General features: G+C 37.3%; 1 protein-coding gene across 1 annotated transcript in view; it reads left to right on the forward strand.

Annotated features, from left to right (window-relative positions):
- Positions 1-20,978, forward strand: part of lmbrd1 (LMBR1 domain containing 1) — a 47,314-nt gene extending 26,336 nt beyond the window's left edge. The window contains exons 8-16 of the mRNA XM_026189524.1: positions 2,034-2,159; positions 2,835-2,987; positions 5,636-5,700; positions 5,880-5,982; positions 6,918-7,022; positions 7,120-7,269; positions 8,983-9,058; positions 19,306-19,397; positions 19,538-20,978. Coding sequence (XP_026045309.1) covers positions 2,034-2,159; positions 2,835-2,987; positions 5,636-5,700; positions 5,880-5,982; positions 6,918-7,022; positions 7,120-7,269; positions 8,983-9,058; positions 19,306-19,397; positions 19,538-19,648 — 981 coding nt within the window. The 3' untranslated portion in view covers positions 19,649-20,978. The remainder of the gene's footprint in view (positions 1-2,033; positions 2,160-2,834; positions 2,988-5,635; positions 5,701-5,879; positions 5,983-6,917; positions 7,023-7,119; positions 7,270-8,982; positions 9,059-19,305; positions 19,398-19,537) is intronic.
- The last annotated feature ends 4,980 nt before the right edge of the window (positions 20,979-25,958 follow it).

Below are 25,958 nucleotides of genomic sequence, written 5' to 3' on the forward strand. Positions count from 1 at the left end.
TTGGCAAAAGAAAGGTTAGGTTCAATATAATCTTTTTTAAAAATAGCACAAGTTCAAAAAAGTCACAAAGTGCTTTTATAAAAATTAATAAATTAATAAACGCCGCAAATTTGTACAGTAAAATTACACAGTTGGCATGAATGGCTCCATGAACACTAATTTAGTCTGAAAAAAAAAGTAAACAAATGAAATATTCACATGGGTTTTACATGTCTGGTTTGAAAAGGCCTTAAGAGTGAGCACTTGGCAACTGTAGGAAGGAAGAACTCCCTTTTAACAGGAAAAGACCTCTTGCAGAAGCAGTTTAGGGCTGAGGATGAGACAGTGTAGTGAACCACTGCCTAACATTACAATAATCTAGTTGCTCTCTTCCCTGTTCACTTTAGGGTTCAAGTCTGTTTTTAATCCTGTATTAGTTCTCAGTGCAGAACAATTTGTAGTCTACAAAGACATGGTAACCATAATGTTCTGTCATGTTTGTGAAGATTATTTTGTTCTAACACCCTTTGCTAATTGAATCAAATGACAGAGAACCCTGAATATGTTAGTTTAAATGAGTGGAAATGTCTTTTCACCCACTTCTATCCAGAGAATTTTATGCTTTGTTATTTCTTAACTGATAGCATTGAGAACTTGTGGGGGGCCTCAGATCCATCCAGTGGAAACACAAACAAAGAGGCTTGTGTAGGAGACCTGTGCCCAACTACTTCTCCCTCTTCCCACTCAGCAGTCATGTGACTGAATGATTTCAGCTAGTGACTTCACCCTCAGCCAACACACACTTATTGAGTTGCATACACATTCCCAGCTCCCCTGCTGAGCTATTTCTGGTTATTATTGACCACGGTGAGTTTTAAAATAACTTTAATGAGCATGCATTACGATGAGTGAGCTAAAAATGTACACTCCAGCAGAGGGAAACCTGTTTTGTCTTTCTTTTAGTTTCTTTTCTATTTCTCTCATATAGTTGCACATTTCAGGGGCGGGAAATGTTTCTCTTGGGATCTGGGACAGGTTTTCCTTTTATGAGTGTGTTTGATATTCGGGACATGCTCTGGCCTTAAGAGCTCCATGATTCATTGCAAGAGGCGACATTCGCCCGTGGCAGAGATCCTCAGCAGAGACTAATAATAGTGTAGCCTGACTTAGTATCCCATGCGGCTCTCTTAATGCTACCTAACACTCAAAAACTAGTAAAAGTTGTTTTAGAAAAATATAGACTGTGACATTTCCCCACATGAAAAATGGAAGGAGGGCAGCATCTTTTGCACAGAATGGCCCTTTGTTTTACTATGAACCTGTAAAATGGCACACTTCCAAGTTGATAAAAGTGAGACAGCATTGTGAAAGCATTGGCCTGTTGCTTTTACTTTTCTTTGTATTGATTGGTCTGTTTCCTGGTATTAAAGATGTCCCTCGTTTTTGATTAAAGTCCAGATGTCCCTTCAGGTGATTTAAGACCCCTGAAAGATGAAATCACCCCACAGATTTTCTCTTATTGTCTATCTTTGTGGGAAACTGTGCAGTGTTTATATATTGTATCTAACTTTTACAAAGAAATATAATTAAATGACATCTGTTGATTTAAATTCAGGTGAAAATTGACTGCATCTTGATTTTCCTACCTAAATGCGTCTATTGAAAATTATAATTAGAACAAGTTCTTCATATCCTAGAGAGAGGGTAGTGCTGTCACATGGGGGCACTGTTAAGCTGTAAATGCATCAGAGTGATATAAGGCAGTGATATCCTCACAAAATGGTTGCAGCAAATTCTCCAATAAACCTCAGCACAATTATAGGTTCCACCATTTTAATCTTTTTTCCTGAACCAAAAATGACATGGCCTGGGAGGCCAGGAACTATATGATTTGCTCTGTGTGTGTTTGCTTACCCTCATTTGACTGTTGTCATGTCCCACATTGTGATGGGTTTGCCGTCAGGCAGGAGCCTGTGTGGGTGGATGCACGTGCCATATGTGCTCACTCTGACAATGATGTCTGATTATAATGGTAGTTTTGCACTGTCTTCCAGGCATATGGTATGTCTGTTATGCCTTTGAATCTGATAAAAGGCACCCGCAGTGTTAAGTATGAACGCCTGGAGAACACTGAGGACATTGATGATGTTGAGCATCAGATTGAAAAGCTAAAATCCAAGGTGAGTCCCATCAGAAGACACAAAGAGTTATTTAAGCTTAAAAGATTTACTTTAGTAATCATGAAAACAAATGCTGTTTTTATTTGTTTTTCCTTTAATATCATTCTGGATTTTTCTATCTCATATGTGCCCCTTTGTCTTTGAATTCTGTTATGTGTGGGTAACATTGCTTTAGTCAACCACCTTCCCAGCTGGAGGCCACATATACTGAAAGTGTAGACATCTATTAGTTGCTCATTGCAACATGAAGTATAAACAATAGTCCAGATCATTCCTTATTTGTCCCTTGCATAAATGCACTTGTTAAAAACCAGGTATTGGCAGCATCAAAGGTTATTTTCACAGTAGCAAGAAGGTTAATGCAAAACACGCACAGTTTGCTTTAATATTGTGAGAGCAGTAGTTTAAATATGATACAGTGATATACATTTACAAGTATGTATATGCTTTGAGAATGTTTAGAAAACAGCATTTATATAATACTCCCACTATTTTTAGTCTACATACTCATTCACTTGACTGTAAATATTTATTAAAATCATATTTTTGCAGATAAAATGATATCTACATTTTTCAATGTTCTCATTAAAACTTCCAGCAGTGTAGTGTAGTTTCAAAAGTCCGCATAATATCGATCATTGATGCATTTGGGATATCTTTTGGTCGTCTTGTCAGTGCCAAGATGGACGTCCTCTGTCCTCGAGGGATAGAAACAACCTGCAGGAGCTGGAGGGCAAACTACAGGTCCTCCGGCGCAGGGGGAGACACCTGGAAATTGCAGAGAGGAACTGCTGCACTAAAGTGGGCAGTGCTCTCAGACCTTTCAAGGTGAGTGTCCATTATGGAATTGGCTCTCATTCACAAAAGTAAATTATGTTCTCCAAAGTATTCTGTACAAAGGGAAATTATGCTGATGAGTGTGTATTGAATGCAAGCATACAGACAGGGTTATTTAACATAGATAGTGCTGTATTTATTCAGTGCTTCTTTTAATTGATATTTGAGATTAAGAATAGGTGAAACTGCAAAAACCCGCTCTAGCTTGTGTAATACATTTAAAACATCATTTTTGTGTTTGTATTTTTATAGCCACCTTCAACTACTTCTTCCTAAACAATTTCTTTGTGCTCAATTTCCAATCTGAACTGCTCTAGATTTACTTTGAGTTCTACTTTACACAACCGCATAGTTACATGATTCCCACAGGAAATCTATTCACCTAATTTACTCTGAAGTCTCTCAGGGAGTCTCATATTTCTCAGGCAGGATCTCATGGTACCCAAGGGATAGACCAAAGCAACCAAGAAACTTGTCTTTTTATTGTTTTTCATATTTTTTTTCTTCTTTTTTTGGCTACTAGTGGACATGTTGGTCCCAACATTACTGGCCCAGTACAAAACATCCAGACACAATGTACTGATGAGCATAATGTAGAGACTCAAAGTGCCTCAAAGTTCTGATCAATTACATACATTTCATTTGAGCAGTTTTTCATGGTATTGAATAGAAGTGCTTTATAATAATTTTTTGAAGTTAAATAAAAAGCACATTGGCTTTTTATGCAGTCGCTTGGGGGCAAAAATAAATAAATCACAAATTCAGCCAGAATCCCGCGTGGCTAGGTTTTCTTACCAATCCTTAATAATATATCCTTGTTCCAAACCACTCATTTATTGTGTGTGCTTTTTTTTTATCAACAATTGGCAGAAACAGCTATTGAAAATGGCATAAATACACTTCACTGGACTTTGAGACAACGCAGTGGCTCTCACAATGAAAATGGCTTTTCTTAACAGACTTATGACTGTTATTATTCTTGTTAAACATAATGGTGGAGGGTCTGAATAAAAGGTATAATATAAAGTTACAATACTGCAAATCCTCAAGCAGCAGAAGTATTTACTCCTAATAGTTTTATTGAACTGCAGCTGAAATACAGTAACAAGAATGTTTATAACATTACTGAAAAAGATCAAAAGACTTTGATAACAGATTTTCGTTGTCGTATATTTCCTTCTCGATTATTCCCACGTTATAGAAAAAAAATTTTCTTCTTTTAACTGATATAAAAGACTTATGTGGCTGGCTGCAGTGCTACTGTAATAACTCACTGAAAGAATATCCACTTACTTCTGTTCATATTTCAACCTATGCAGCCAGCACGTGCACACAAATGTACTTTGTGCCTATATGAATGGCTTACATGCTTAATGTGCTCTTATTACTCGGCATTACCACATGACTTATCAGTGGTAATGCCCAGTTACAGTCCTGCAGACCCCTCACTTTTAATGCCTTTTCCATGTGTTAAGGATAAAATAAATTCAAGCATCATTCCCTTCTTTCACATTTTACTTTTCCTACTGCTGTTCATTTTTCAGTACTTAACTGCACTGCAGGCTCAAACAAATATTTTAAACCAGTGTCTGTAACAGTTTGTCTTTAACCAGGGGGGTTGCTGCTAATGATAGTCCCCAGACTCAAATTGAAACAGTAATGAGTTGGGAGATTTATTTACTGTATACTGAGAGACTGGTGTAGAGTGATAAGCCAAATGATTGCGATTTCAGCCTCACTGTTCCTCAGACACATGCTGTCCTTTTAATACCAACACCGACAGTGAGCGAAAATGACTCACTAAGCATGTTAAACACTGACAGTTAAAATCAGTGCGTGAGGACATGGAGCTCACAATAGTTACTCTCTTTTGATCGCGCAAGAAATGTAACAAGCTATTTTTTTTTTTTAGGTAAGCAACTTGCACCATAATAGGGTGAAAAATTGTGCCACCTATTTATAGAGGTTTTATTAAAAAAGTGTATATATATATGGCAGGTGCCTTATTTAATGTTTTAATAACTTTACTATCATTTAATACATGTAAACTCATTTTTTAGATATTTCCTTGGTTAGAGTAGCAGTTTCATAAAAAGATTACTGTACTTTTTTAAAATTAAACTAAATTATGTTTTTCTTCTCCGTCTTGCCTGCTTCTCTCCTAAGTCTGTCATCAGTATCTTAATTAATATTTTGCTGCAAGGGGTTTATCTCAGATAATTTGGTATAATTTGGTCTAACTATTGATATGAAGATCAGCATTAGATTCACTTTTTTTCCCCTCCCACTACGTTCATCTGATCAGCCAGCTTTTTCCTCCCTGATTGCAGCCTCCTAACTCTGCTTCAGCTGTGCCATTGCTTCCCCCTGTCACCCTGAGCGACAGTGCCAAACTGTGGCTGGCTATGCCATATGGTCTCTGTTTGACAAAAGACATGGTAGAAAGGTTATATTTGCTGACTAAGTAGCTGTCTTTAAAAATACACATTTTATTTAAATGCAGCTTTTAATGCAGTTCACAAACAAGGGCACACTGTGATTACACGTCCCTCCTATAGCAGTCATTTCTAAAAATGCATCCTGGTATTTTGTTGTAGTTATTTATTTTTGTTTCTCTGTTTTGATTGATTGATTTGCAGATATTACTAGGCATATTCTTTATCCTGGTTGCGTTGCTGTTCACCATTGCCCTCTTCATTTCAAAGTAAGTTATGATTTGTCCTGTAACACAAAATACAGTTTGCAGTGTGTGCCTTGTAAGACCAAAATGTACCAAAATAAACAGTGCAATTGCTTCATTTAACCTTATATATTAAAGTTTAATACTGGAGATTGATACCCTTATTTCTTCTTTTTCTTTCTCTCTGGTTTTTTCCTCCTCAGTCTGGATAAAGCCCTCCACTCGGCTGGCATCAGCTCTGGGTTCATAATCTTTGGCACCAACCTAACCAATCCTCTGAATGAACTTCTTTTAGCCTTGCAACCTGTGAGTATCCTCTCATCTCTCACGTTGGAATAGTGATTATACTCAATTAAGATATGCTTAAATCCATATTTTTTTGTTTCTGTCATCATTAACCTCAATGAAGCATCATTTAAAAGCTTTATCACTGGTCTCTCCTAAATGAACTTGAGATGTTGTTTAAAACTTGGGGAGTATGTGCTTCAGTGTGCTGAAATTTAAACACATTAAACTGATTTTTGGGTCAGTGCTAATTTGTAATGAAATTAGGTTACACAATACACATCGTCAGTGATAGGTCATTGAGTTTCCAGGTTTTTCAGCATCATACACCTTCACTCAGGAAACCCAGCAAGGGTTGTTCAGACCCTGGCTTGTTTCCCAGCAGCATTGGCGAAAGGATCACTCCTCCTCATTGAAAGCCATCTGGAGGCCCTCTCTGCAGCTTCCAGAGTGGACATGATGGCTTTCTTTTTTGCAGCACCGGTGACTGAAAAAGCTGCACCTTAATCAGCTCACACTGCACCATACAGCCTCTCCTCCTGCACTGATCTACCAGTTCCTGGTACTTGGACCATTTATGCTTATTTGCCTCTTCATTTAGCTGTAAAAGAAGCAGCTGCTTTGACGAGGCTAAAGACAGGACCACACACAAAAGCTTGGCAAAACATGACTGCTAAATTGGTTTAAATACCTAAACTTGCCAGTCTGAACACTTCATGTTGCAAAGCATAACAGTTGTTGATGTTCAGATTTTTTCCTGGTGTGTGAATGTGCTGCAGACTAACCAGGATAGATATGGTTAGCATTTATTGGAGCTGACCAGATATTGTGGGATTACCCATTTTTACTGGTTGCTCCTTGAAAGATTACCATCCTAAGTGTTTGGCTCTGGATGCAATAATTATTGTTGTGCATTTAAGATTTATACGGTAGCTGACTTGTTTTTGATGTCACAGGTTTTTCCACTGGATTATATCCTGATCACAGTCATCACAGTGTACTTCGTACTCACATCCATGGCCGGCATTCGTAACATGGGCATTTGGTTCTTCTGGATAAGGGTAAGAAAATGCCTTATTTATGTATTTAAATTTTTGCAAATGCCCAGTTAACTACATGATAATGTGTTCTTTTTTTCTTTTCTTTTTTTTTTTACAGCTGTACAAAATAAGACCTAAGAAAACTCGCCCCCAGGCTCTCCTCTTCCTCTGTATGATTCTTCTTTTGATCGTTCTGCACACCAGCTACATGATCTATAGTCTAGCCCCACAATATGTCATGTATGGCAGCCAGAAATACCTTGTACAGGTAAGGAAAAATTCATGTCCATTCCTGTGTGTTTCTTTGTTTTCACTCTCCCTGATGAGAGCTTCTAACGATGGCAGTGTCAGTTAGTCAGTGTGTTCAAACCTCTTTGGTTCAGTTTGGTGTAGGCAGCAGCATGGTCTCTACAGGCTGGCAGCGGGGCTTTTAGACTCTTGTTCGTTTTCAGTTCCGTCTTTCTATATTAGACTATGTGGCTTTGCTGTTTGACAGTCTACTCTCCATGTGATCTAATGTAGCTCTGCTCTTTCTCGCTGTGTGGGTGTACGCAGGTGGTTTAGATGCACCCTTGCGTCTACACTTTATCAGAAAAAAAATCTTTTAAACAACATAATTTAAATGAACCGGTGTGTTGTTTTACTGAAACATCCTCTTGTTCTTTTCTTTTAAATTTTGATATCACATTATATGGTAAATGGCCTGCATTTGTATAGCGCTTTTCTAGTCCTTAAGGACCCCAAAGCGCTTTACACTACATTCAGTCATTCACCCATTCACACACTGGCGATAGCAAGCTACATTGTAGCCACAGCTGCCCTGGGGCACACTGACAGAGGCGAGGCTGCCGGACACAGGCGCCACCGGGCCCTCTGACCACCACCAGTAGGCAAACATGGGGTTAGTAACTTGCCCAAGGATATTTGGCATGCAGCCGGGAGGCAGCCTGGGATTGAACCACCGACCTTCTGATTAGTGGCTGACCTGCTCTGCCACCTGAGCTACAGCCACCCCATATATCAAAGATGCATACAGTTTAGAGTAAATATTGAATAGGACTGGTTGAATTCTTCTGTGATCAATATCATGATGAGCTCCCACATTTGTTTCTGTTAGGTTCCTCGTTTAGATATGATTAAATTGCTTAAAAAGTGGACAGAGCTTAGCAAATGCATGCGCTGAGGCTGAGAAGTATCAAGTTAAGAAGCAGTAAAGGGTTAGTTGCCTCTAGACTTTTCCTCATCTGGGCTGTTAGACCAGGAGGAGGAACTGGAGCAAAATTAATTAACACTTGCTGCTTTCTTTTTTTTTCCTTTTGGTTTTTAAATCAAAACACTACATTTCTAATATTACCTTCCTTGCGCACCACATGGTCACGTGCAGTTTTATATAATGGGTGGAGTTAGATAATCACCCCAAATCGCATTTGATTGGATGGATTTTTGCAAATGTCCCCAAGTGCAGGATTAGGGACCAAAAAATATTTTATTTTTGTGTCTAAAATTGACATAAATTAAACATAGAATATAAAAATTTAATTTTTGTTTTGAGAATTAAGGGTAGGAATTATTTTATTCCTTACTAGTTAGATATTTAGTCGATTTCTTCAATTAATTACAGAGCTGTGTTGGTTATTAAATGCATTGTCACCGTACTGTCATTGTTAACAGAGGTTCATATGTCTGATATAGCTATATATTGTGTATACCTGCAGGAAAATTAGATTAATATTATTACAACTTTTACAGTCCTTTGGACCCAAATCATCTTGTTTTTACTTTGCATAATGTAAATCAGCCGATAATACAGTATATGAATAAAGTATGTTGATGATCTGTACTAATTCAGTGTTATAAATTCTTAAAGACGATAGTTCAAACAGTTTCATGATCATAAAATGCCAAAATATTTGTGTACTGCAGTGTTTAATGTTTCTGTAGTAAACACGTACATCACTCTTGTTTTGTTTTTTGGTTTCAGATGCCATCACCAGGTCCTACATCTGGGAATACAACTATTAACACCTCCAGGATATGTGATGCAGATGCACCTGAGGGTAAGTTCGTCATTTCTACCACACTATAGTAGCGCTGGCTCCAATCGTGAGATGCTTAAAGAACCTACAAGACAACATGAAACATTTATTGCTCATAACGTGGAATTCATGCTAGAGGAACAGAAGGACGGTGTGTGTGACCAAGTTATATAATGTAGAACACTGTTCAGTAATCTTTATCACTATTCATTATGTATTAGAATTAATAATACCAAGAACAAATGTTTACTAATGCAGTAGGTAGTGTCTTACTGTCAACATGCAAATGTTTAATTCACTAAAGGAGGCATGAATACACCAACGTGTGCATGCACATAAGTATAAGCTCTACTATGTTTATTTATTCATGTGATAAATGCTCATGTCAGGCTGCTGTTGGTGGTGAAGGGGATACTTTGTATGATGTGTAAAACCAAAGATACATCTGTAGAAATGTGTGAATGTTGTGTAATAAGTTTGTTTATGATACAGATGACAATCTATCTAGCTAGTTGGCTATTCTACATATATGCAGATCCACAGTGACATCTGTCTTGAATGGGGTAACATAGCATTGAAGGCTTCAAGTAAACAGACAGAAAAGGAATTATTTTCATTTCGACGCAGGTTTAAAGAAAAACAAACAAGATCATAAATTTACTTCATTTTTCAACATACCTGACACATGTGCCTTTTATCATTCCTCATCTACTCTAACCTTAATAGTCTTAATACTATTTTTGTTCTCCAAAACAAAAATAGTGTTGTTTTACAGTATGCCCTAAACTGTAGTAGCATGACAGGAAAAATGGCTTTCAGACTCACTGTTATGGTCTTTTAGACCCTACCCCAGAATTGTATAGCTAAATCCTCAAAGTCCATTTTTTCTGGGGGAAAAGTAAATTGTTACAGTTAAACCTGCTTTTCTCTGCACACACAACAAAGTCTGTGCCAGTACCTGAAACCTCACACAGGAGCACACAGACCTTTCTAAACCCTTTCTAAATATGAGTTTTCGCTCATATACAGTTTTTTTTTCTATAATGTTCTACAATCTATCTACAATACAATTTTATAGTAGTCTTAAGTAAATGTAAAACCGTGTCTGTAATCACTCCGATTCAACATGATATGAGCTAACGTCAGCTTATCACTTATCTGGCTGTTTCTAGAAGGCTGTTTTCTGAATTTTTCAGATGCATGCAGCACCAAACAGTAGCAAGATCTTTTCCAAAGTGAGGGAAATTCTTTTAACAATCAAGTATCATTAATCTAACAGCAAATTAGTGATATTATTATCATAAGCTTTTATATAATTTATTAAATGGTACTTGATGTGTTTGGAGTTATTTTTGGGAGTAATTATTTATGGAGCTATATAAATGATATTTAGAGCATGTGTGTGGCTCAAATGCACTGAACTAGAGGAAATGGCATTTGTTAAAGGCTGTGGTTTCACAATTGTCATTGTGTGAGAAGTTATCTCTCAATTACAAAATATTTATTATTCTAACCTTATTAGGCAGATCATTGCCATGTTAAGATCATTGCTTATAAAAATGGAAAGCCTTGTAGAGAAATAACTAGTAGGATCACACACAATACTTTTATGTGGAATATAAAGACAGATGATTTCATATTTGAAATTAAGTTATGTTACAATGTTTTCCTTCGTATCAAAGGTAAACATTCAAACACCTATTTAATTACCATAGTTTGAAATATAAATATATATATAATTACATATAACAAACAATGCTTATATTGATTGCTTATATTTAATGTTTAAACAGGTTATATCCAATAAATCCATTGAAACCATTTGTTTACACCTGCTGACATACAGTAATTAGGTATCTGTAAATCTCCCAGTAATACTTATGCTTATCAAAGAATATTGTTCAAAATAAGTGGCGATAGCTTTTTTTTATTGTATGTATTTCAGATAATAATGTTTGTTCTTCTTCCCCACCTCTAACAGTTATGATTCTAATTATGATCATGATTCTGCAGCATATTCTCCTGTTGTTTACTTCATTACTAAAAGATAAGTTATGTATATCTTTATAGCTGCAAATCAGATGGTACCACAAGACACTCAATTTGTGGAATATTGTGACCATTTGTTCAACAATATTCTATTATGCTGGGAAACTGCACACATTAATTTAGCTGCTGATTTCCTTTAGCTCTTGCTAAAACCTATTTTGGTTTTTTATTACAGCCAATATTAATATGCTAACAAACAAGCATAAAGTCATATTGCTGCATCTGAGGGCTTTTCCCTAAGAACACATTCATCTGTTCATTTTATTTAATGTTTATATACACCTACATGTAGCATTTAAGTGTCTGAGATTCATGTAGGTGCCAGAATAAAATGACTATTACATCCATGCCCAAAGTGTACAACAGAAAATTTAATAAAATATTCTTTTAGAAAACCTGCTCTTATGACAAATCAAATACAGACATATTGCATTTGATTTGTCATATAGGATAATATAGATTTATATCAGTTTATGCATTATCATGTAGAACAGTAAAGCTGTCGAGTTATCCTTACAGCTTGCTTTTAAATAAATACAAACAATATGTCATATAATTTTGTTTTTTTATCCAATTTTGCCGACATTTGTGATGTTCAGTAAACCCAAAAATAAAATGACACTTATTGACAGAATGTCAGAAAAATCAGATCAATCAATCAATTCATCTTTAGCATTATTATGTCAACATATCACTGTTTCTTTTAATACATCATAAGTATTTTGGTAGAGAAGCCAGTATTATTAATATATTCAAGCACCATCATCATGAATACATGTTTGGTATTCTTTCATGCCAGACTGCTTGGAATTTAGCAGAAATGTAATTATGACAAAACATCCTGCCTCATCATTTGATTCTGTTACAGTTCTTAAGAAGTTTTGTCACAACTGGCAACTAAAGTATGACATTTGTTGTCGGTGTTCCTGAGTTGTTGCTTTTCACAAAAAATGGTTCAAATGTGCGTTTTTTACACTTTTTGTAAAGCAGCAGTTCAGGTAGTTCTTACAAGAGTGGCCTAAACATCAATTGGTTTCTTACATGTGAGGTGCTCCAGTGTGACGTGCGGTCATTATAAATGACCCATAGAGCTCCTGATTAGTTGTGAGAATTATCTCATAATTTTTTTGGAGCTCTTCAGCACTGTTATACTAAAGGTGTCGTTATTGCTGGAGTTAGTAGTCTGGCAAGATTTGTAATTTGTCTTTTGACCAGCTTAGTAAAATGAGTTCTTTTTTTGCCATCTTGTAAATGGCTCCTGCTTTCACAACAGCCGTTGTACCACCTACCATGAGGCGAAGGAAGTGTCAAGCAGAGATAACACATGTGACTGAGAGGGACTGCAATCAGACACTTAATAGCTTAAACAGTTAAAAAAAAGTGACTGTATGATTAAAAAAAAAAAATTCTGTTGCCATTTAGATAATATCCCTTTTGTTTATAAGAAGATAGTATTTGATTTGCCCCTAGACAGTGCGTAGTTGTGGAAAGGTGACTACATGCAGCGCAAACAGTCGAGAGCCTCCATTTATCTGATTTGCACAATTTATGTTTTTCCAGGGTGTCACACTGAGCAAAAATGTGCTCCACATAATGTATGGTAAAATATTTTTGGGGTGACACAGACATGACCAACGCTGATTGTCTTTATTCTGTACCCACTGCATTAATCTAACAATTGCTACATAATGATGAAGTTGAAGCAAAAAAAATGAAGCAAACTACATTTCAAATAGTAATCATTGCAAAAGTTGGGAAAGTCTGAAAAACTTTGAGTATGCACAAAACAGAGGACAGCCACCAGAAGAATCTGACGCTTGAGTTAGGTGCAGGAAGGTAGAGTCTTGTGTCAGAGAGAAGACTCAGGAGATCGGTGCTCTTTCCGTAATTGATATAGACTTGTTGGAGAGGAACTGTGCCTTGCCTATAAAGCTGACAAAAGCAAGTTTCCAGCAGACTTCATAGTTTGAAAAAATGAGTTCTGTTAAAACTTACCCGTTTTGATTCATTATCTAAAAAATGTGCTCATCTTGTAAACTGTTGATTCTTCATTGTTTTTCATACCATGTTAATACTTTTATCTGAGAATTGAGAAATGCTGTTGTTGACAAAACAGTAGTAACAGTTATAGTAATAATTAGTAAATAGTAAAGGCATTAAAGTTGTTCTTTAATTTATGGTGCCATCGTGAGAAATTTGCCTAGAATTTGCCAGTTGTGTCCAAATTCCTTATTCTTGAAATTTTAATCTAGTATGAACTCAAGCACAGATATGGAGACATGTATCTTTTCTTGGGATTTAAAAGCCCTTTTGGTTGATGTAAAAATAATGATAAGAGAAAAAATTATGGCAATACCCTTTGGTAGAAATTTGCATCACAAGGCACGGGAACTGCATCACTTTGTAATAACCCACAGTATGACATTACATCAAGACAGCTAAGACAAAAGAGGGTAGAAGTCAAACTAGTGACTGATTGGGCGATTGGTCACAGTTGGGTAATGACACTAACATCTTGGCGAGCAGGTGCTCAGTGCCAGGCTCTCCATTATGTACTCTAAGGTCATTACCATGCCATTACTCATTTACTCAGCGTAATGGAAATGAATCTTCAGGATTTAGCTGCCATGGCGCCAGACAATCTGAAACTTGAAGTTCTCTTGATTATCCAATTTAACACAGGGAGTAAAGGCATTTTAGGGTTTTAAAAAAATGGGTGTGTGTTATATCTTATATTTGTAACATTTCACAAGCCCTGGCACAAACTTGAACTTTTGCAACATTCCCTGTTCAGTTTTAGTTATAGGTTTTATGAAGCCTGGCTGAAACACAGAGAACTTTCAGCTGCTCTGTCAAATTAGTCTTACCTCCATGATGCTCATGCTGCTACTTCTGCAGGGGGCTTTGCTTTGATCATAAATTCTGATATGCATCTAAAACCATCAACAAAATACTACTCCCAGTCAGTTTTGTTTGTTGTTATTTTTGGTGTTTTTGTTGTATTTTCTGTGAGTCTATGTGCGCACACAAGCCTTTTTTGGATAATCAGAATTTCATTATTTATTCTTTTTTTTTAATTTGTGTGACTGACATTTATGTGATTGGGCTATTTAAATAACCTTCAATGTCACTTATTGATGCAGTGATTTTTATTGTGGCCAACCCATCACATATTTCTCTTTCTTGTCCATTTATAATAATGACTGCCTCACTTAAGGGATTAAATGTCCTTAACTGTTGTTTTTTGCAGTCATGTTAACACCTACGTCATTAATTCAGGAAACTCAGCTTGTGGTTACACTCATTCCCTGGACACTTTGACCAGTGATTTTTATAGCTTTGAACCCAATGCAGCTCACTGAATTTCTTACCAAAACAACACACTTGTGGAGAAGAACAGATCAAAACGTTAAAAACATGTTTATGCAGCAAGGAAAGTATATTTCACATTTAATATCAATACATCCAGTCGAAGGTTTGCTTTTGACCCAGTGGCTCAATTTATCAGTGAGCTTCTCTGCGTGATTACGGGTAAAATTCTAGCAGCGTGAGCTTAATTCATTTAATAGCAACATAAAGCTGGGTTTTCACCTTGAAAGACGTATCATATTATTCCTATATTGAATCTTAGAGATCAAACTGTACACTTATAGACTCCTGTCTGTTTCCTAGCAACTTCCCTGTTTCCACAGCATTGTTTTAAAGAGTTGGGGAGGGGGCTGGTTGCGTCGTGTTAGCTCTGAGATGCCAGGTACCATAGCAATTTTCAACAGGACTCCCTCAACCCCAACTCAAATTAATAGTAATTTTCTTTCCATCAATGGGATCATCATCAATTTGCATTACAATGGAATATGTCAATCAAAAGTAATTCTCCTGAAAGAAAAATGCCCATTTTGTAATCCACAGACACCCCTTACCTTTTATAGGAGGAAAGAAAATCACTTTTCAAAGGGTATATTTGCTTGGTATTGCTCAGAAAGACCTCCACTATTAACTGATAGAAATAAAATTACTTTTTTGATAGAGGTTGAGCTTTAAAGACGCTTAATTAAAATGCTACTCCTTGCTTAAAAGTGATCCTAATTGAAAATTTTAAATAAACCCAGTTTTTATAGACCTGTTGATTGTAGTGGGGCATTTAGCAGCCAGCTGTTTCCTTCAGGGTTGGAAGAGACACAAAAAAAGAGCTAAGAGAAGATTGAGCTTTCTACATCTAATACCTGACTGTACCTGATGCTCCCAATACCCCTTTATCTCAGCTAAATGTGTAAAAATAATTACGGTTTCTTTCTTAAAAAGTAATAGTTCCTAGCATTCGTCTTGATTTGAAAACTTAATTTAATGTCCTTTGCTTTAGAAAACAGTTTGTTTCTCACTTTGGTTTTAGTTCGTATGATCAGTAGTTTTGGTGAGGTCAAGTTAGGTTATGTGTGTTATCTTTTTGTGGAACTTGATCACTGCTCAAATTGATTTCTTTTTTTTTTTGTCTACTGCCAAAAAATGTTTCTGGTGATTTTTTTTTTTCTTCTTACGCACAACACTAATAAGTGAAGCCAGAAATGTGAAAATAGTTCTGCTGAAGGAATGGCAGTATTCTCAAAGGACTTTAGATGGAAAGTAAAAGCATACGGTTTTGGCACAAGAGCTTGCTGATCAAGAACCTTTTGGAAGAGCACATTGTGTGTGCAGAGTACTATGCATGTATTTGCACAGATGCACAGACGAAAGTTATGCATAATGCATCATCCTACACCGGGCAGCACTCACCCGGGTATCATGAGTCAGGGTGAAATTACCTGCACTCCCTGGCTGCCCCATACTCTTATCAGAGAACGGTAATGATTTCAAGGTGAAGCTGGTCAGTGGTGTACGTGATAATATATTTAGGCAGACCACTGTTGTGAACCATCTGTAGATCCCACTCAGTGCCCTGCAATTCTGGTAAGCAGCTGGAGAGCTACAGATGGCTGAGGTAGTGGAGCAAAAGAGTGGGGTCACAGTGATGAAGAAAGACTTGCTTCTTCTATTATCTCCTGGTCCTGGTGAAGTGAAAGCTGATTCTTGTTGCACATCACAACTCCTGTGGGATTGTGTCTTCTCATTTGTATTATAGATGAAACAGCACTGAGCTGAATTTTTCCACCGAACTCTGGTAGGGAAAGCTTTTAAAAGTATTGACTTTAATGGAAAAAATCAAAAAGACTGTGTTATTGCTGTGGACCTTGATGTCATGTAGCTTTGTGTAGGTCTGATTGCACTGTTCATACGTTTCAAGTCAGTGTGAAGAGCTGTGTAAGAAACAGTGTGATAGGAGCAGCACAGCAGGGTTGGCGTTAATGCTCCAGATGGCTCTCTAACATAGCCAGACTTCAGCTTTTGGGACTTTCTCTCTTGCCTTGTTCTGTAGAAATGATGCAAGTCCTATAAAGGAGTGTATTTCCATATATACTTTGTTGTTTTTATTGCTTAAGTGTGCATGGCTAAGCTAATTAATAAATGCGATCTGTTCTTACTGTGTTTTCACACAAAACAATTGTGGAGCTAAGAAGAGACCCAGACATGGCATGCATATCATTGGCACTTTCTACTTTTGACGTCACCAGCATTTTACCACGCCTGCCAATACCCATTCATACACATAAAGGCTAAATGACTCAGCTTAAGACTTTTATAATATTTCTGCTGTCTGCGGCAGTCGGATCAATAACAGTATCAGTTCACTCAAAAAGTGGGGAGCTGAAGCTCAAAGGTGATGTCACCAGCATAAGGAAAAGAGCAGCTCGACAGAAAAGAGAAGGCAATTGGATTATGTAAGCAATAAGCGAGTTTCTTTCCTGGGGCTTTTGATTTTGATGTGCTTTATATTCATGATCACAGTGCTGAGTCAATAATGATTGAGCTGCCTTTGGTCACCGCAATAAAATGTCATTTGAGGAACATTGCAGAGTTGAGGTTTGCTTACTTCTGTCGAGGCTGGGACAAAAAGGTTCTCCCAGAAAACTGATACATTTGAAGTGGCAGCTTTAAATTGGTTCATTTAGTGGATTACTATTGTGCAGCATTTAACCTCTTTAGTCTTTTCCACTTTCGAAACTCAGCCTTGTTTGAAATCAACACTAAAACATTTATGTTCTGCACTTCCTTTGACTCACCCTTCAGTGCTCAACATCAACCATCTGGCACTCCTTTGTTTTCAATCCTCGTGTCTAATGTTTTTTCTTCTAATTTCTTCTCTATTCTTTTCATTTGCATTTTAATGTTGTAATTCTTTTTTTTTTTTTAATTTAATTTTTAAGTGAGAGCACCTTGAGTTGCCCTTGTGTAAGAAATGCACTACACAAATTAACTTGTGTTGCTTTTAAGTTGCTAGCTACAGTAACACATACACATAATGAATGGGTGCTTTAATGCACTACAAGTAAATAGATGATCCTCTTAAATGCATCTTTATCAGTTTTTACACAGTAGTTGGCAAAAGTGCAGTGCACACAAAAACTGAAATCAAATCGATATCTGTGTGAGCACTTTCTGCCTTTTCATTCTTAACACTCTACGGCACTCAAGGAAAATTCTGCCAGTGTATTTGAAATGGCACAGGCCCGTTCATTGAGTCATCGATTCAAAGCAAAGATATGAAGGCTATAAACCATTTTAAGATACAAATACCAGAGACGAAGCAGCCGTAGCAGTTTTTACTTTGTAATAACAGTAGGTACACAGCAAAATGGTTGTTTCTTATGTTTTCTGTCATCTCCGAGGCCACATACTTGTTGAATCACTATGTGCTGGGCTGTGTTTTCATCATAAGAGAATAACAAACAAAGTGCTTTCAAGCTTTTAGTTTTGTTCAGTATAAAAGTGGGCGGATGTTAAGGGGATAAAAGGTACACTTGCAAACAATGTTTCAAGGTGTTTGGCAGGTTTTCTGTGGCTTTAATTAGGGGATGTCATTCATTGGCCACACAGTCTGATTTAATGTCAAGTGGGCGAGAAAGGTAAAGTCATTACACAATTACCTATACATAAAGAAATTTACATATTTCCATACATCTATGTAAATACATCCATTTAATATCAGATGCTGCACAGCCTGAGCTGTCTTAAGAAACGTCATTTGAACAATATGCCTCTCTTCCCCCTGCACTTAGTCATTCTGCTGTCATTTCAAAGAAATCGACTGTCATCTTTTAACTCAAAGAAGCTTTGCTCTATGGCTTACCTTACCTAACCTTACCTTACCTCTATATGGACATAGGCCGTGTCTTTGTCAGTGGATGTAGAAATGATGATGACTTAGATCTCTGAATTGTACGAAACATTTCAGAGCACAATTTAAGATACTGGATTCAAACTCGTCAACTTGACACTTCATGGTTCCTGGTGCAAAATACAAAGATAGTCCAGTTTGTATTCTTTGGTTTGTTCTTCTTATAGCTGGAAATGGTTCTTTAGGAATCACTGCATATTTGGTGACCAGACTTGTGATGGATTCATATCTAAAGATCTGAAGTGCCTGAAATGTCTACTTATAACACAGTCATGAGCCTGAATTTGCGTCATCAGAGAATTGGGGTTACATGCATAACCCATAACCTATGGTTCACTGTCTTCACATTTGCTGGTGTCCTCTGTGGGCCCATGCTTTTGCCTTTTGGGGTTTCAGTGTGTTATAGTGGATATACTCTATTAAATGTTACATTTCATTCCAGTTTTATTCATTGGCTGAACCATATTCACACTGACAGTGACACAGCTTTCCTCTTTTCCGACGACTGGTTGTCTTTTTTAGTTACAATAACAAAATTGCCCGAGGCCCTGCTCCATGTAGTAACAGCAGCCTGTGTTGAGCTCTTAAGTTAATATAGACTACTTTATAACACAGGTGTATAACAAGTGATACACTTGTGCAATTATAAACAGAAAGCAGCAGTAGATGTGTCACATTTAATTGTGCTCCAGACCACAGAGAATCTATCTGTGTCATGCAGGCACCTCTCACCTAAAAACAATGAACCACTAGAGTGAAACTACTAAACCGTTTGGGCCCACATTAGTCAAGTATTGATTTTCAAGCCTGTCATTTGAATACACGACAGGTGTCCAAACAATACTGTGAGACAAATACTTCAAAGCGACTGCTTGATTTAAAACTTGCCACAGAGAGAAGACATTGCATATAGCCTCTGTCATTAATGTTGTGCTTTTCTTCTTTTCAGATCAGTGCACTGTGACAAGGTCTTATCTTTTCCTTCACAAGTTCTGGTTCTTCAGCACCATCTACTACTTTGGGAACTGGGCTTTTATTGGAGTAAGTCCAAAGATATGAATGAGATGTCACTGTCTGCATTTTGAATTTATCGCTCAAGTCCTCAGCTAAATATTTTCCACATTAGCAATGAAATGAGCCTTGATATATTTTGTCATGTGTGCTTTCATCGTTGTTTTTAGGCTTTCCTCATTGGTCTGGTGGTGTCCTGCTGCAGAGGGAAGAAGTCTGTGATTGAAGGAGAAGTGGAGGCCGATGACTCAGACTTCAGTGATGATGAATACGTGCACTGAAAAAGCAGAATCACTGTTCACTTGTGTAGGTTTATAGATATCATAACCAACACTGAAAAGGGACTAGAAAGCACAATTTCATTAAGTAATGAATACAGATTTTTTTTTTCTTAAATATATTTTGTTTATTTTATTGTACAGCTATTTCATCTTTGGTTGAAGTTGACGCATGCCTCCCCTTAATTAGACCTCTCAACTGTATTTCTCCGTCAGTGTTACTAATGACAGGATACTGGAAGTGTTCTCCAAGTCAGTCCTACCTTAAAGTTAACTGTTAACTGAAATAAATTGGTTGTTTTTCAGCACACACATTTGTGAGTAGCAGCATAGATGCTTTTTTTTTTTTTTTTTAATCTAAGCTTTATTTGTGTAGAGCTCAGGTCTAAATGTGCTTTATAATCTTTCTGTATGCTTTCTAGACCTTTTACATGGTTTGGTTATCTACATATTAAGTTAAAATTCCAGTCGAACCTACACAAGCTGTTTCTGAAAAGCTAATTGGTATAAGAAAGACTAATAAATCCCAAGTGTTGACAGCAGTAGCACTTTTTGTCAGTTTATTTTGCTGATTTTTATCTGAGGTTAAAAATAGTGCGAGTGGATGCGCTGCATTAGTTATTGGCAGTCTGGGACCGTTATGCACAGTGAAATGTTACTCTACTTGCATACCTGCACTCTCTGTGTGTGTGTAATGTAAAGGACCAATTGTCTCTGCTGTATTTTCAAGGATTCAGTTAATTGTGGTTTTAATTATATGGGTTCAGCAGCTTTCTTCTCTTTATTGGTAGGAAAATAGTAAAATTACTAGAAAAGATAGAAATAAAAAAATGTGGATGTGACTTTCTTTTTAATTAAACTACTACTTCTCATTTTTGCCTGCACTTGAGAATTTATTAACAGCAAAAGTGGCAGATCTATTAATGGGCTTCTTTTAGACATACATATTAAAATCTTTGCAAGGTACTTATCTGTTTGAGGAAGATGATGAAAAACTGTAAATTTACTCTGGAAGCCAAGTGCTTGTGCCTCATGAATGTGTGTGACCATGATGGGGACACAACACTGGATATGCTAACCTAAATTAATCGCTCAGAAATCAGCCAGAATGAGTTTGAAATGTTTTTGTTTTGTTTTGGGTTGTTTTTGGTTTGATATTCGTGTTAGGTTTGTTGTCCTTTTGTGAGAATCAGTAGAGGGGATGCAGTGATGTGATGGTGATGATGATGACTGAAGCTGCATCATTTGTATACTTGCTCTTTATCGGTTGTGGAAGTTGTTTGAATATATAACGATGCCTGTGTTTAAAGAAATAAAGCTGTTTTAAACCCCATCATGGCTTTAATGCCTTTTTACATACAGTTTGTGTTCTCATTGAAACTATGTACGCCACTTTAAAACAAGAATCACCAATCTGCAAATAATAATGCATGTGCAAATGTCAATATATCGTTTTTTTGTAATACTTGTTACATTTTTCCCCTCATGCAGTAATAATTTCAGATGACATGTTTGTAAAGTATAAAATATAAATTACTAGATATTAAATATGTGAGAAATGTGGGATGTATATTTTCTCTGTCAAGATGAACACACACTGTTTCATTAATGTTGAGGCCTGATAATGTTCCATTGTGTGTTTCTGTATCAAGGCATGCTTTTGCTGCATTGACTGTGTGTTTGGCAGTGATCCCAATAACACACTTTCCAGATGGTATTACATGGTGGATCAAAATCTGCATTCGTAAGTCCATCCATTCTGACAAAATCTCACTGGATGAAATGCAACACAAAACAATGACAGAACTTCTACCGTGCTGTACAAATGTAGACAGTGTTGTACCTCTGTCCTGCCCTCATTTCATACACTTCAAATCTGGATTCATCTCCCCATAAGACCTGATGCAGTTCAGTTCTTGTGTAATTTGTCATATCTACTTTCTCCTTGTTTCCCTCTTTACACTATAATTAGTTCATTTCCTTTTTTTAACCCGTATTTCTTTCAAATATCGACTGTTCCTCATCAATAAGGCAAAAGTATTTTCTTCTCCACTTACTTGATTGATGGAAGAATTCATAGAATACTTGATTACTAAAATAACTGATAGCTCTAGCCCTGTGATGGACTAGAGCTATCAGCAAACTGCCAAAACTGCTTTTATAGAGGGTCTCAAACTCAATCAATTAATCATGTGTATTTGATTTGCGGATGTTCTTAGTTTTTGTTAAATAAATAATGACAGGGTGTTAAATGTCATGTTTTGGAGTTTATCTGAGTTGTATTTACCTCATTGTAAGACCTTCTAGGGCCCAGATAAGGCGTAAAACCTTAGATTTGAAATAGGTTGTATGTTCTTTTTATCTTGACTATATTTACTCATATGTTTAATTACAGTATGTAGTATGTCCTGATTTTGTATGTGATTGTACTGTCATCTTGACAGTGCCAGGACATTTGGGGATATAATTTCCTTGCCAGAGAGACAAAATGTCACCACTGGTAATTCTAGGTTAGTGTGTGAATAATGGAGTTTGATAAACCTGAAAACCTCATCTACCAAAAATGTATTTTCTGCAACATGTCGACACGAATCAGAGGCAACAAGCAGCCGGGCTGTCAGAAGACACCAAACAAGATGCTCGGGTCATTGTGCGCCGAAAAAGCTCTGCTGGCCTGCCCTTTCAGGTCTCCCAAAATAGAAACAACCAACCAAATAGGGTGATGAACAACAAAAAAATACATCTCAGTACATATAGCACTCACTCAAAGTTTCAGGATAAGTCAGATCCAATTCTTTCCAACTCCTTTCCACAGCCCAGTGCTCGACTCTGACTATGCAGTGTAGTAATGCAGTGTAGTTCTTTGCATCACCGTATACCTCATGTTATGTCTACAAAAAACATGCAATGTGGATTTTATGACGTCTTTCATAGTGTAAAGTCCGTCTTTAATATAAAAGGATTGAAGCATTAAAAACTGTGCAGCACATTATTGTATTTGCTGACTAATGCTGGGACAATTATCAGAGTGTGGTCCGACACAAGCAGGAACTCTGAAGTTTATAACAATCAGGAATTCTGTAAACATGAAAGTGCATTCTGCATTGCCACCACAGCAATATTAAACGTTTTAGCATAATAAAGACGTGTATCAAATTAGAGTGGCACTTAAATACATTCGCCACTGGATTAGGATAAAACTGCGTCAGATGGATTTGCATGGAATTTTGTGTGCATATCCAATTAGAGTTTGAGGTATGCATACCTTGTCATAACTATTGTGCAAACCTGCTTTGAGTTAAGCCATTATACGATATGCCACCCCCACATTTCACTAATAGACTAACTAAGCCTTGAGCCAAAAACACGAGCCCGAGGACCCTAGCAGAAAGGATCGTGTGATCAACATGTCAGATCAGAGGATCTGTCGCTGTTTAGAGCGCAACTTTTCTTGTTATCCCTCGTATTCAAAAGCCAGTCTTGTCTCATCTTCTTTTCTTTCTTTGCTGCACATCTTCCAAAGCTCCACTCACAACTTTCTTTGGGAAAACACTTTAATGAAAAAATGAAGGAATTCATGCAGGAAAATAAAACTATCTTGACATGGAGCTACAGTATTAAATATACCTGAAGGTCATACATGTCAAATGCATTTGATCATGTTTGGTTTTGTCTACAATATGTGTATGTGTTCATATATTGCTATAATCTCCATTTGATTTCCCTGTCTTAATAATTTGCATGTGTTAAATGTGGGCTCATTCTGTAATTTAAACCAATATTTAAACTTGTCAGAAAAATGGCAAAAAGAAGCAATCAAATCTTATTTTAGAGTCGGACAGATACAAAATCTTAATTTTTCGATTCATTACATCCTTGCTTGCATAAATTAATATATTTGCTTCCAAACCCGGAATATTCAAACAAAAAACACAAAGGTAACCCAAACAAGCTGGCCACTGTTTGGGTCTTTTTTCACAAAAGGCAAATATGATTTTGTGGAGAACTGCAGGTACCAGGAGGAATTAGAAAACACTGCAGCTATTGTCATGGGCCTCTGTACCCATCATCGCTCTTACTGCTCCACACAACAACAGACCTTAGAGCATTACACAGTGCATGGCAAGTACCTGCCCAAGAATGTTCCAGAGTTTTCTTTTTTTACAAGCTTTCAAAACTTTTTTCTTTACTTCCAGTGCAACTGTTGTTTAAAGTTTTCAGCACAAAAGTCTTCATATTTTGCTTCCAAGGACCCAGACTTCCTTTTTTTTTCAAGTGATCTCGAGCTGTAGTTCTCCGAGCTTTCTGAGTTGTTCAAAGTCTTTCAAAGTTTCTTTGGACATTAGCTGCTTTTTCACTCATGTAGTTCTTGATACCGATCATTTTCAGACATCAATATGTACAGTCAGGAGAGAGGTACAACAATGAGTGTGTACAGCCATCTGTAAAAACATGCTGGAGAGATTGATGTGGCTCAGAGTTGCATTTGATGGAATAATAAACTCTGGAAAATGTACCATCACATTTTGATCCATCATGAAATTCCATTATGAAAGCACCTGATTGGCAACAGCTTCATTTTTCAGCATGATGGTCATCCCAAACACACAGTAGTTTGCAGTAAATGCATTCCTTGATAGAAAAAAACAAGTCATATATAAGTCATAGACTGGCCTCCCTAGAGCCTGGAACGTGGAGCCACAGAACTATTCCTGAAGACTGTCATTGCCTAAGAGAGTTCACACTGGGCAGAAGAATAAAGTTGGTCATACAAATATTGCATTTCAAACCTGTTAGAATTGTACTCTGTTTTTGCCTTATATACTATATTTCCAGTTATATTTGCAATTGTTTCCATAATTGCTGCACCTCTATTTCCTGGCAAAATATAAAGAAATGAGAGATTACTCAAGACATCACTGTATACAGTGGGGCAAAAAAGTATTTAGTCAGCCACCGATTGTGCAAGTTCCCCCATTTAAAATGATGACAGAGGTCAGTAATTTGCACCAGAGGTACACTTCAACTGTGAGAGACAGAATGTGAAAAAAAAATCCATGAATTCACATGGTAGGATTTGTAAAGAATTTATTCGTAAATTAGGGTGGAAAATAAGTATTTGGTCACCTCAAACAAGGAAAATCTCTGGCTCTCACAGACCTGTAACGTCTTCTGTAAAAAGCTTTTCTGTCCCCCACTCTTTACCTGTATGAATGGCACCTGTTTGAACTCATCATCTGTATAAAAGACACCTGTCCACAGCCTCAAACAGTCAGACTCCAAACTCCGCCATGGCCAAGACCAAAGAGCTGTCGAAGGACACCAGGAAAAGTATTGTAGACCTGCACCAGACTGGGAAGAGTGAATCTACAATAGGCAAGCAGCTTGGTGTGAAAAAATCAACTGTGGGAGCAATCATCAGAAAATGGAAGACATACAAGACCACTGATAATCTCCCTCGATCTGGGGCTCCACGCAAGATCTCATCCCGTGGGGTCAAAATGATCATGAGAACGGTGAGCAAAGATCCCAGAACCACACGGGGGGACCTGGTGAATGACCTGCAGAGAGCTGGGACCAAAGTAACAAAGGTCACCATCAGTAACACACTACAACGGCAGGGAATCAAATCCCGCAGTGCCAGACGTGTTCCGCTGCTGAAGCCAGTGCATGTCCAGGCCCGTCTGAAGTTTGCCAGAGAGCACATGGATGATACAGCAGAGGATTGGGAGAATGTCATGTGGTCAGATGAAACCAAAGTAGAACTTTTTGGTATAAACTCAACTCGTCGTGTTTGGAGGAAGAAGAATACTGAGTTGCATCCCAAGAACACCATACCTACTGTGAAGCATGGGGGTGGAAACATCATGCTATGGGGCTGTTTTTCTGCCAAGGGGACAGGACGACTGATCCGTGTTAAGGACAGAATGAATGGGGCCATGTATCGTGAGATTTTGAGCCAAAACCTCCTTCCATCAGTGAGTACTTTGAAGATGAAACGAGGCTGGGTCTTCCAACATGACAATGATCCAAAACACACCGCCCGGGCAACAAAGGAGTGGCTCCGTAAGAAGCATTTGAAAGTCCTGGAGTGGCCTAGCCAGTCTCCAGACCTCAACCCCATAGAAAATCTGTGGCGGGAGTTGAAAGTCCGTGTTGCTCGGCGACAGCCCCAAAACATCACTGCTCTCGAGAAGATCTGCATGGAGGAATGGGCCAAAATACCAGCTACTGTGTGTGCAAACCTGGTAAAGACCTATAGTAAACGTTTGACCTCTGTTATTGCCAACAAAGGTTATGTTACAAAGTATTG

This window comes from Astatotilapia calliptera, chromosome 13, assembly GCF_900246225.1.
Source record: "Astatotilapia calliptera chromosome 13, fAstCal1.2, whole genome shotgun sequence".
Taxonomy (NCBI): Eukaryota; Metazoa; Chordata; class Actinopteri; order Cichliformes; family Cichlidae; genus Astatotilapia; species Astatotilapia calliptera.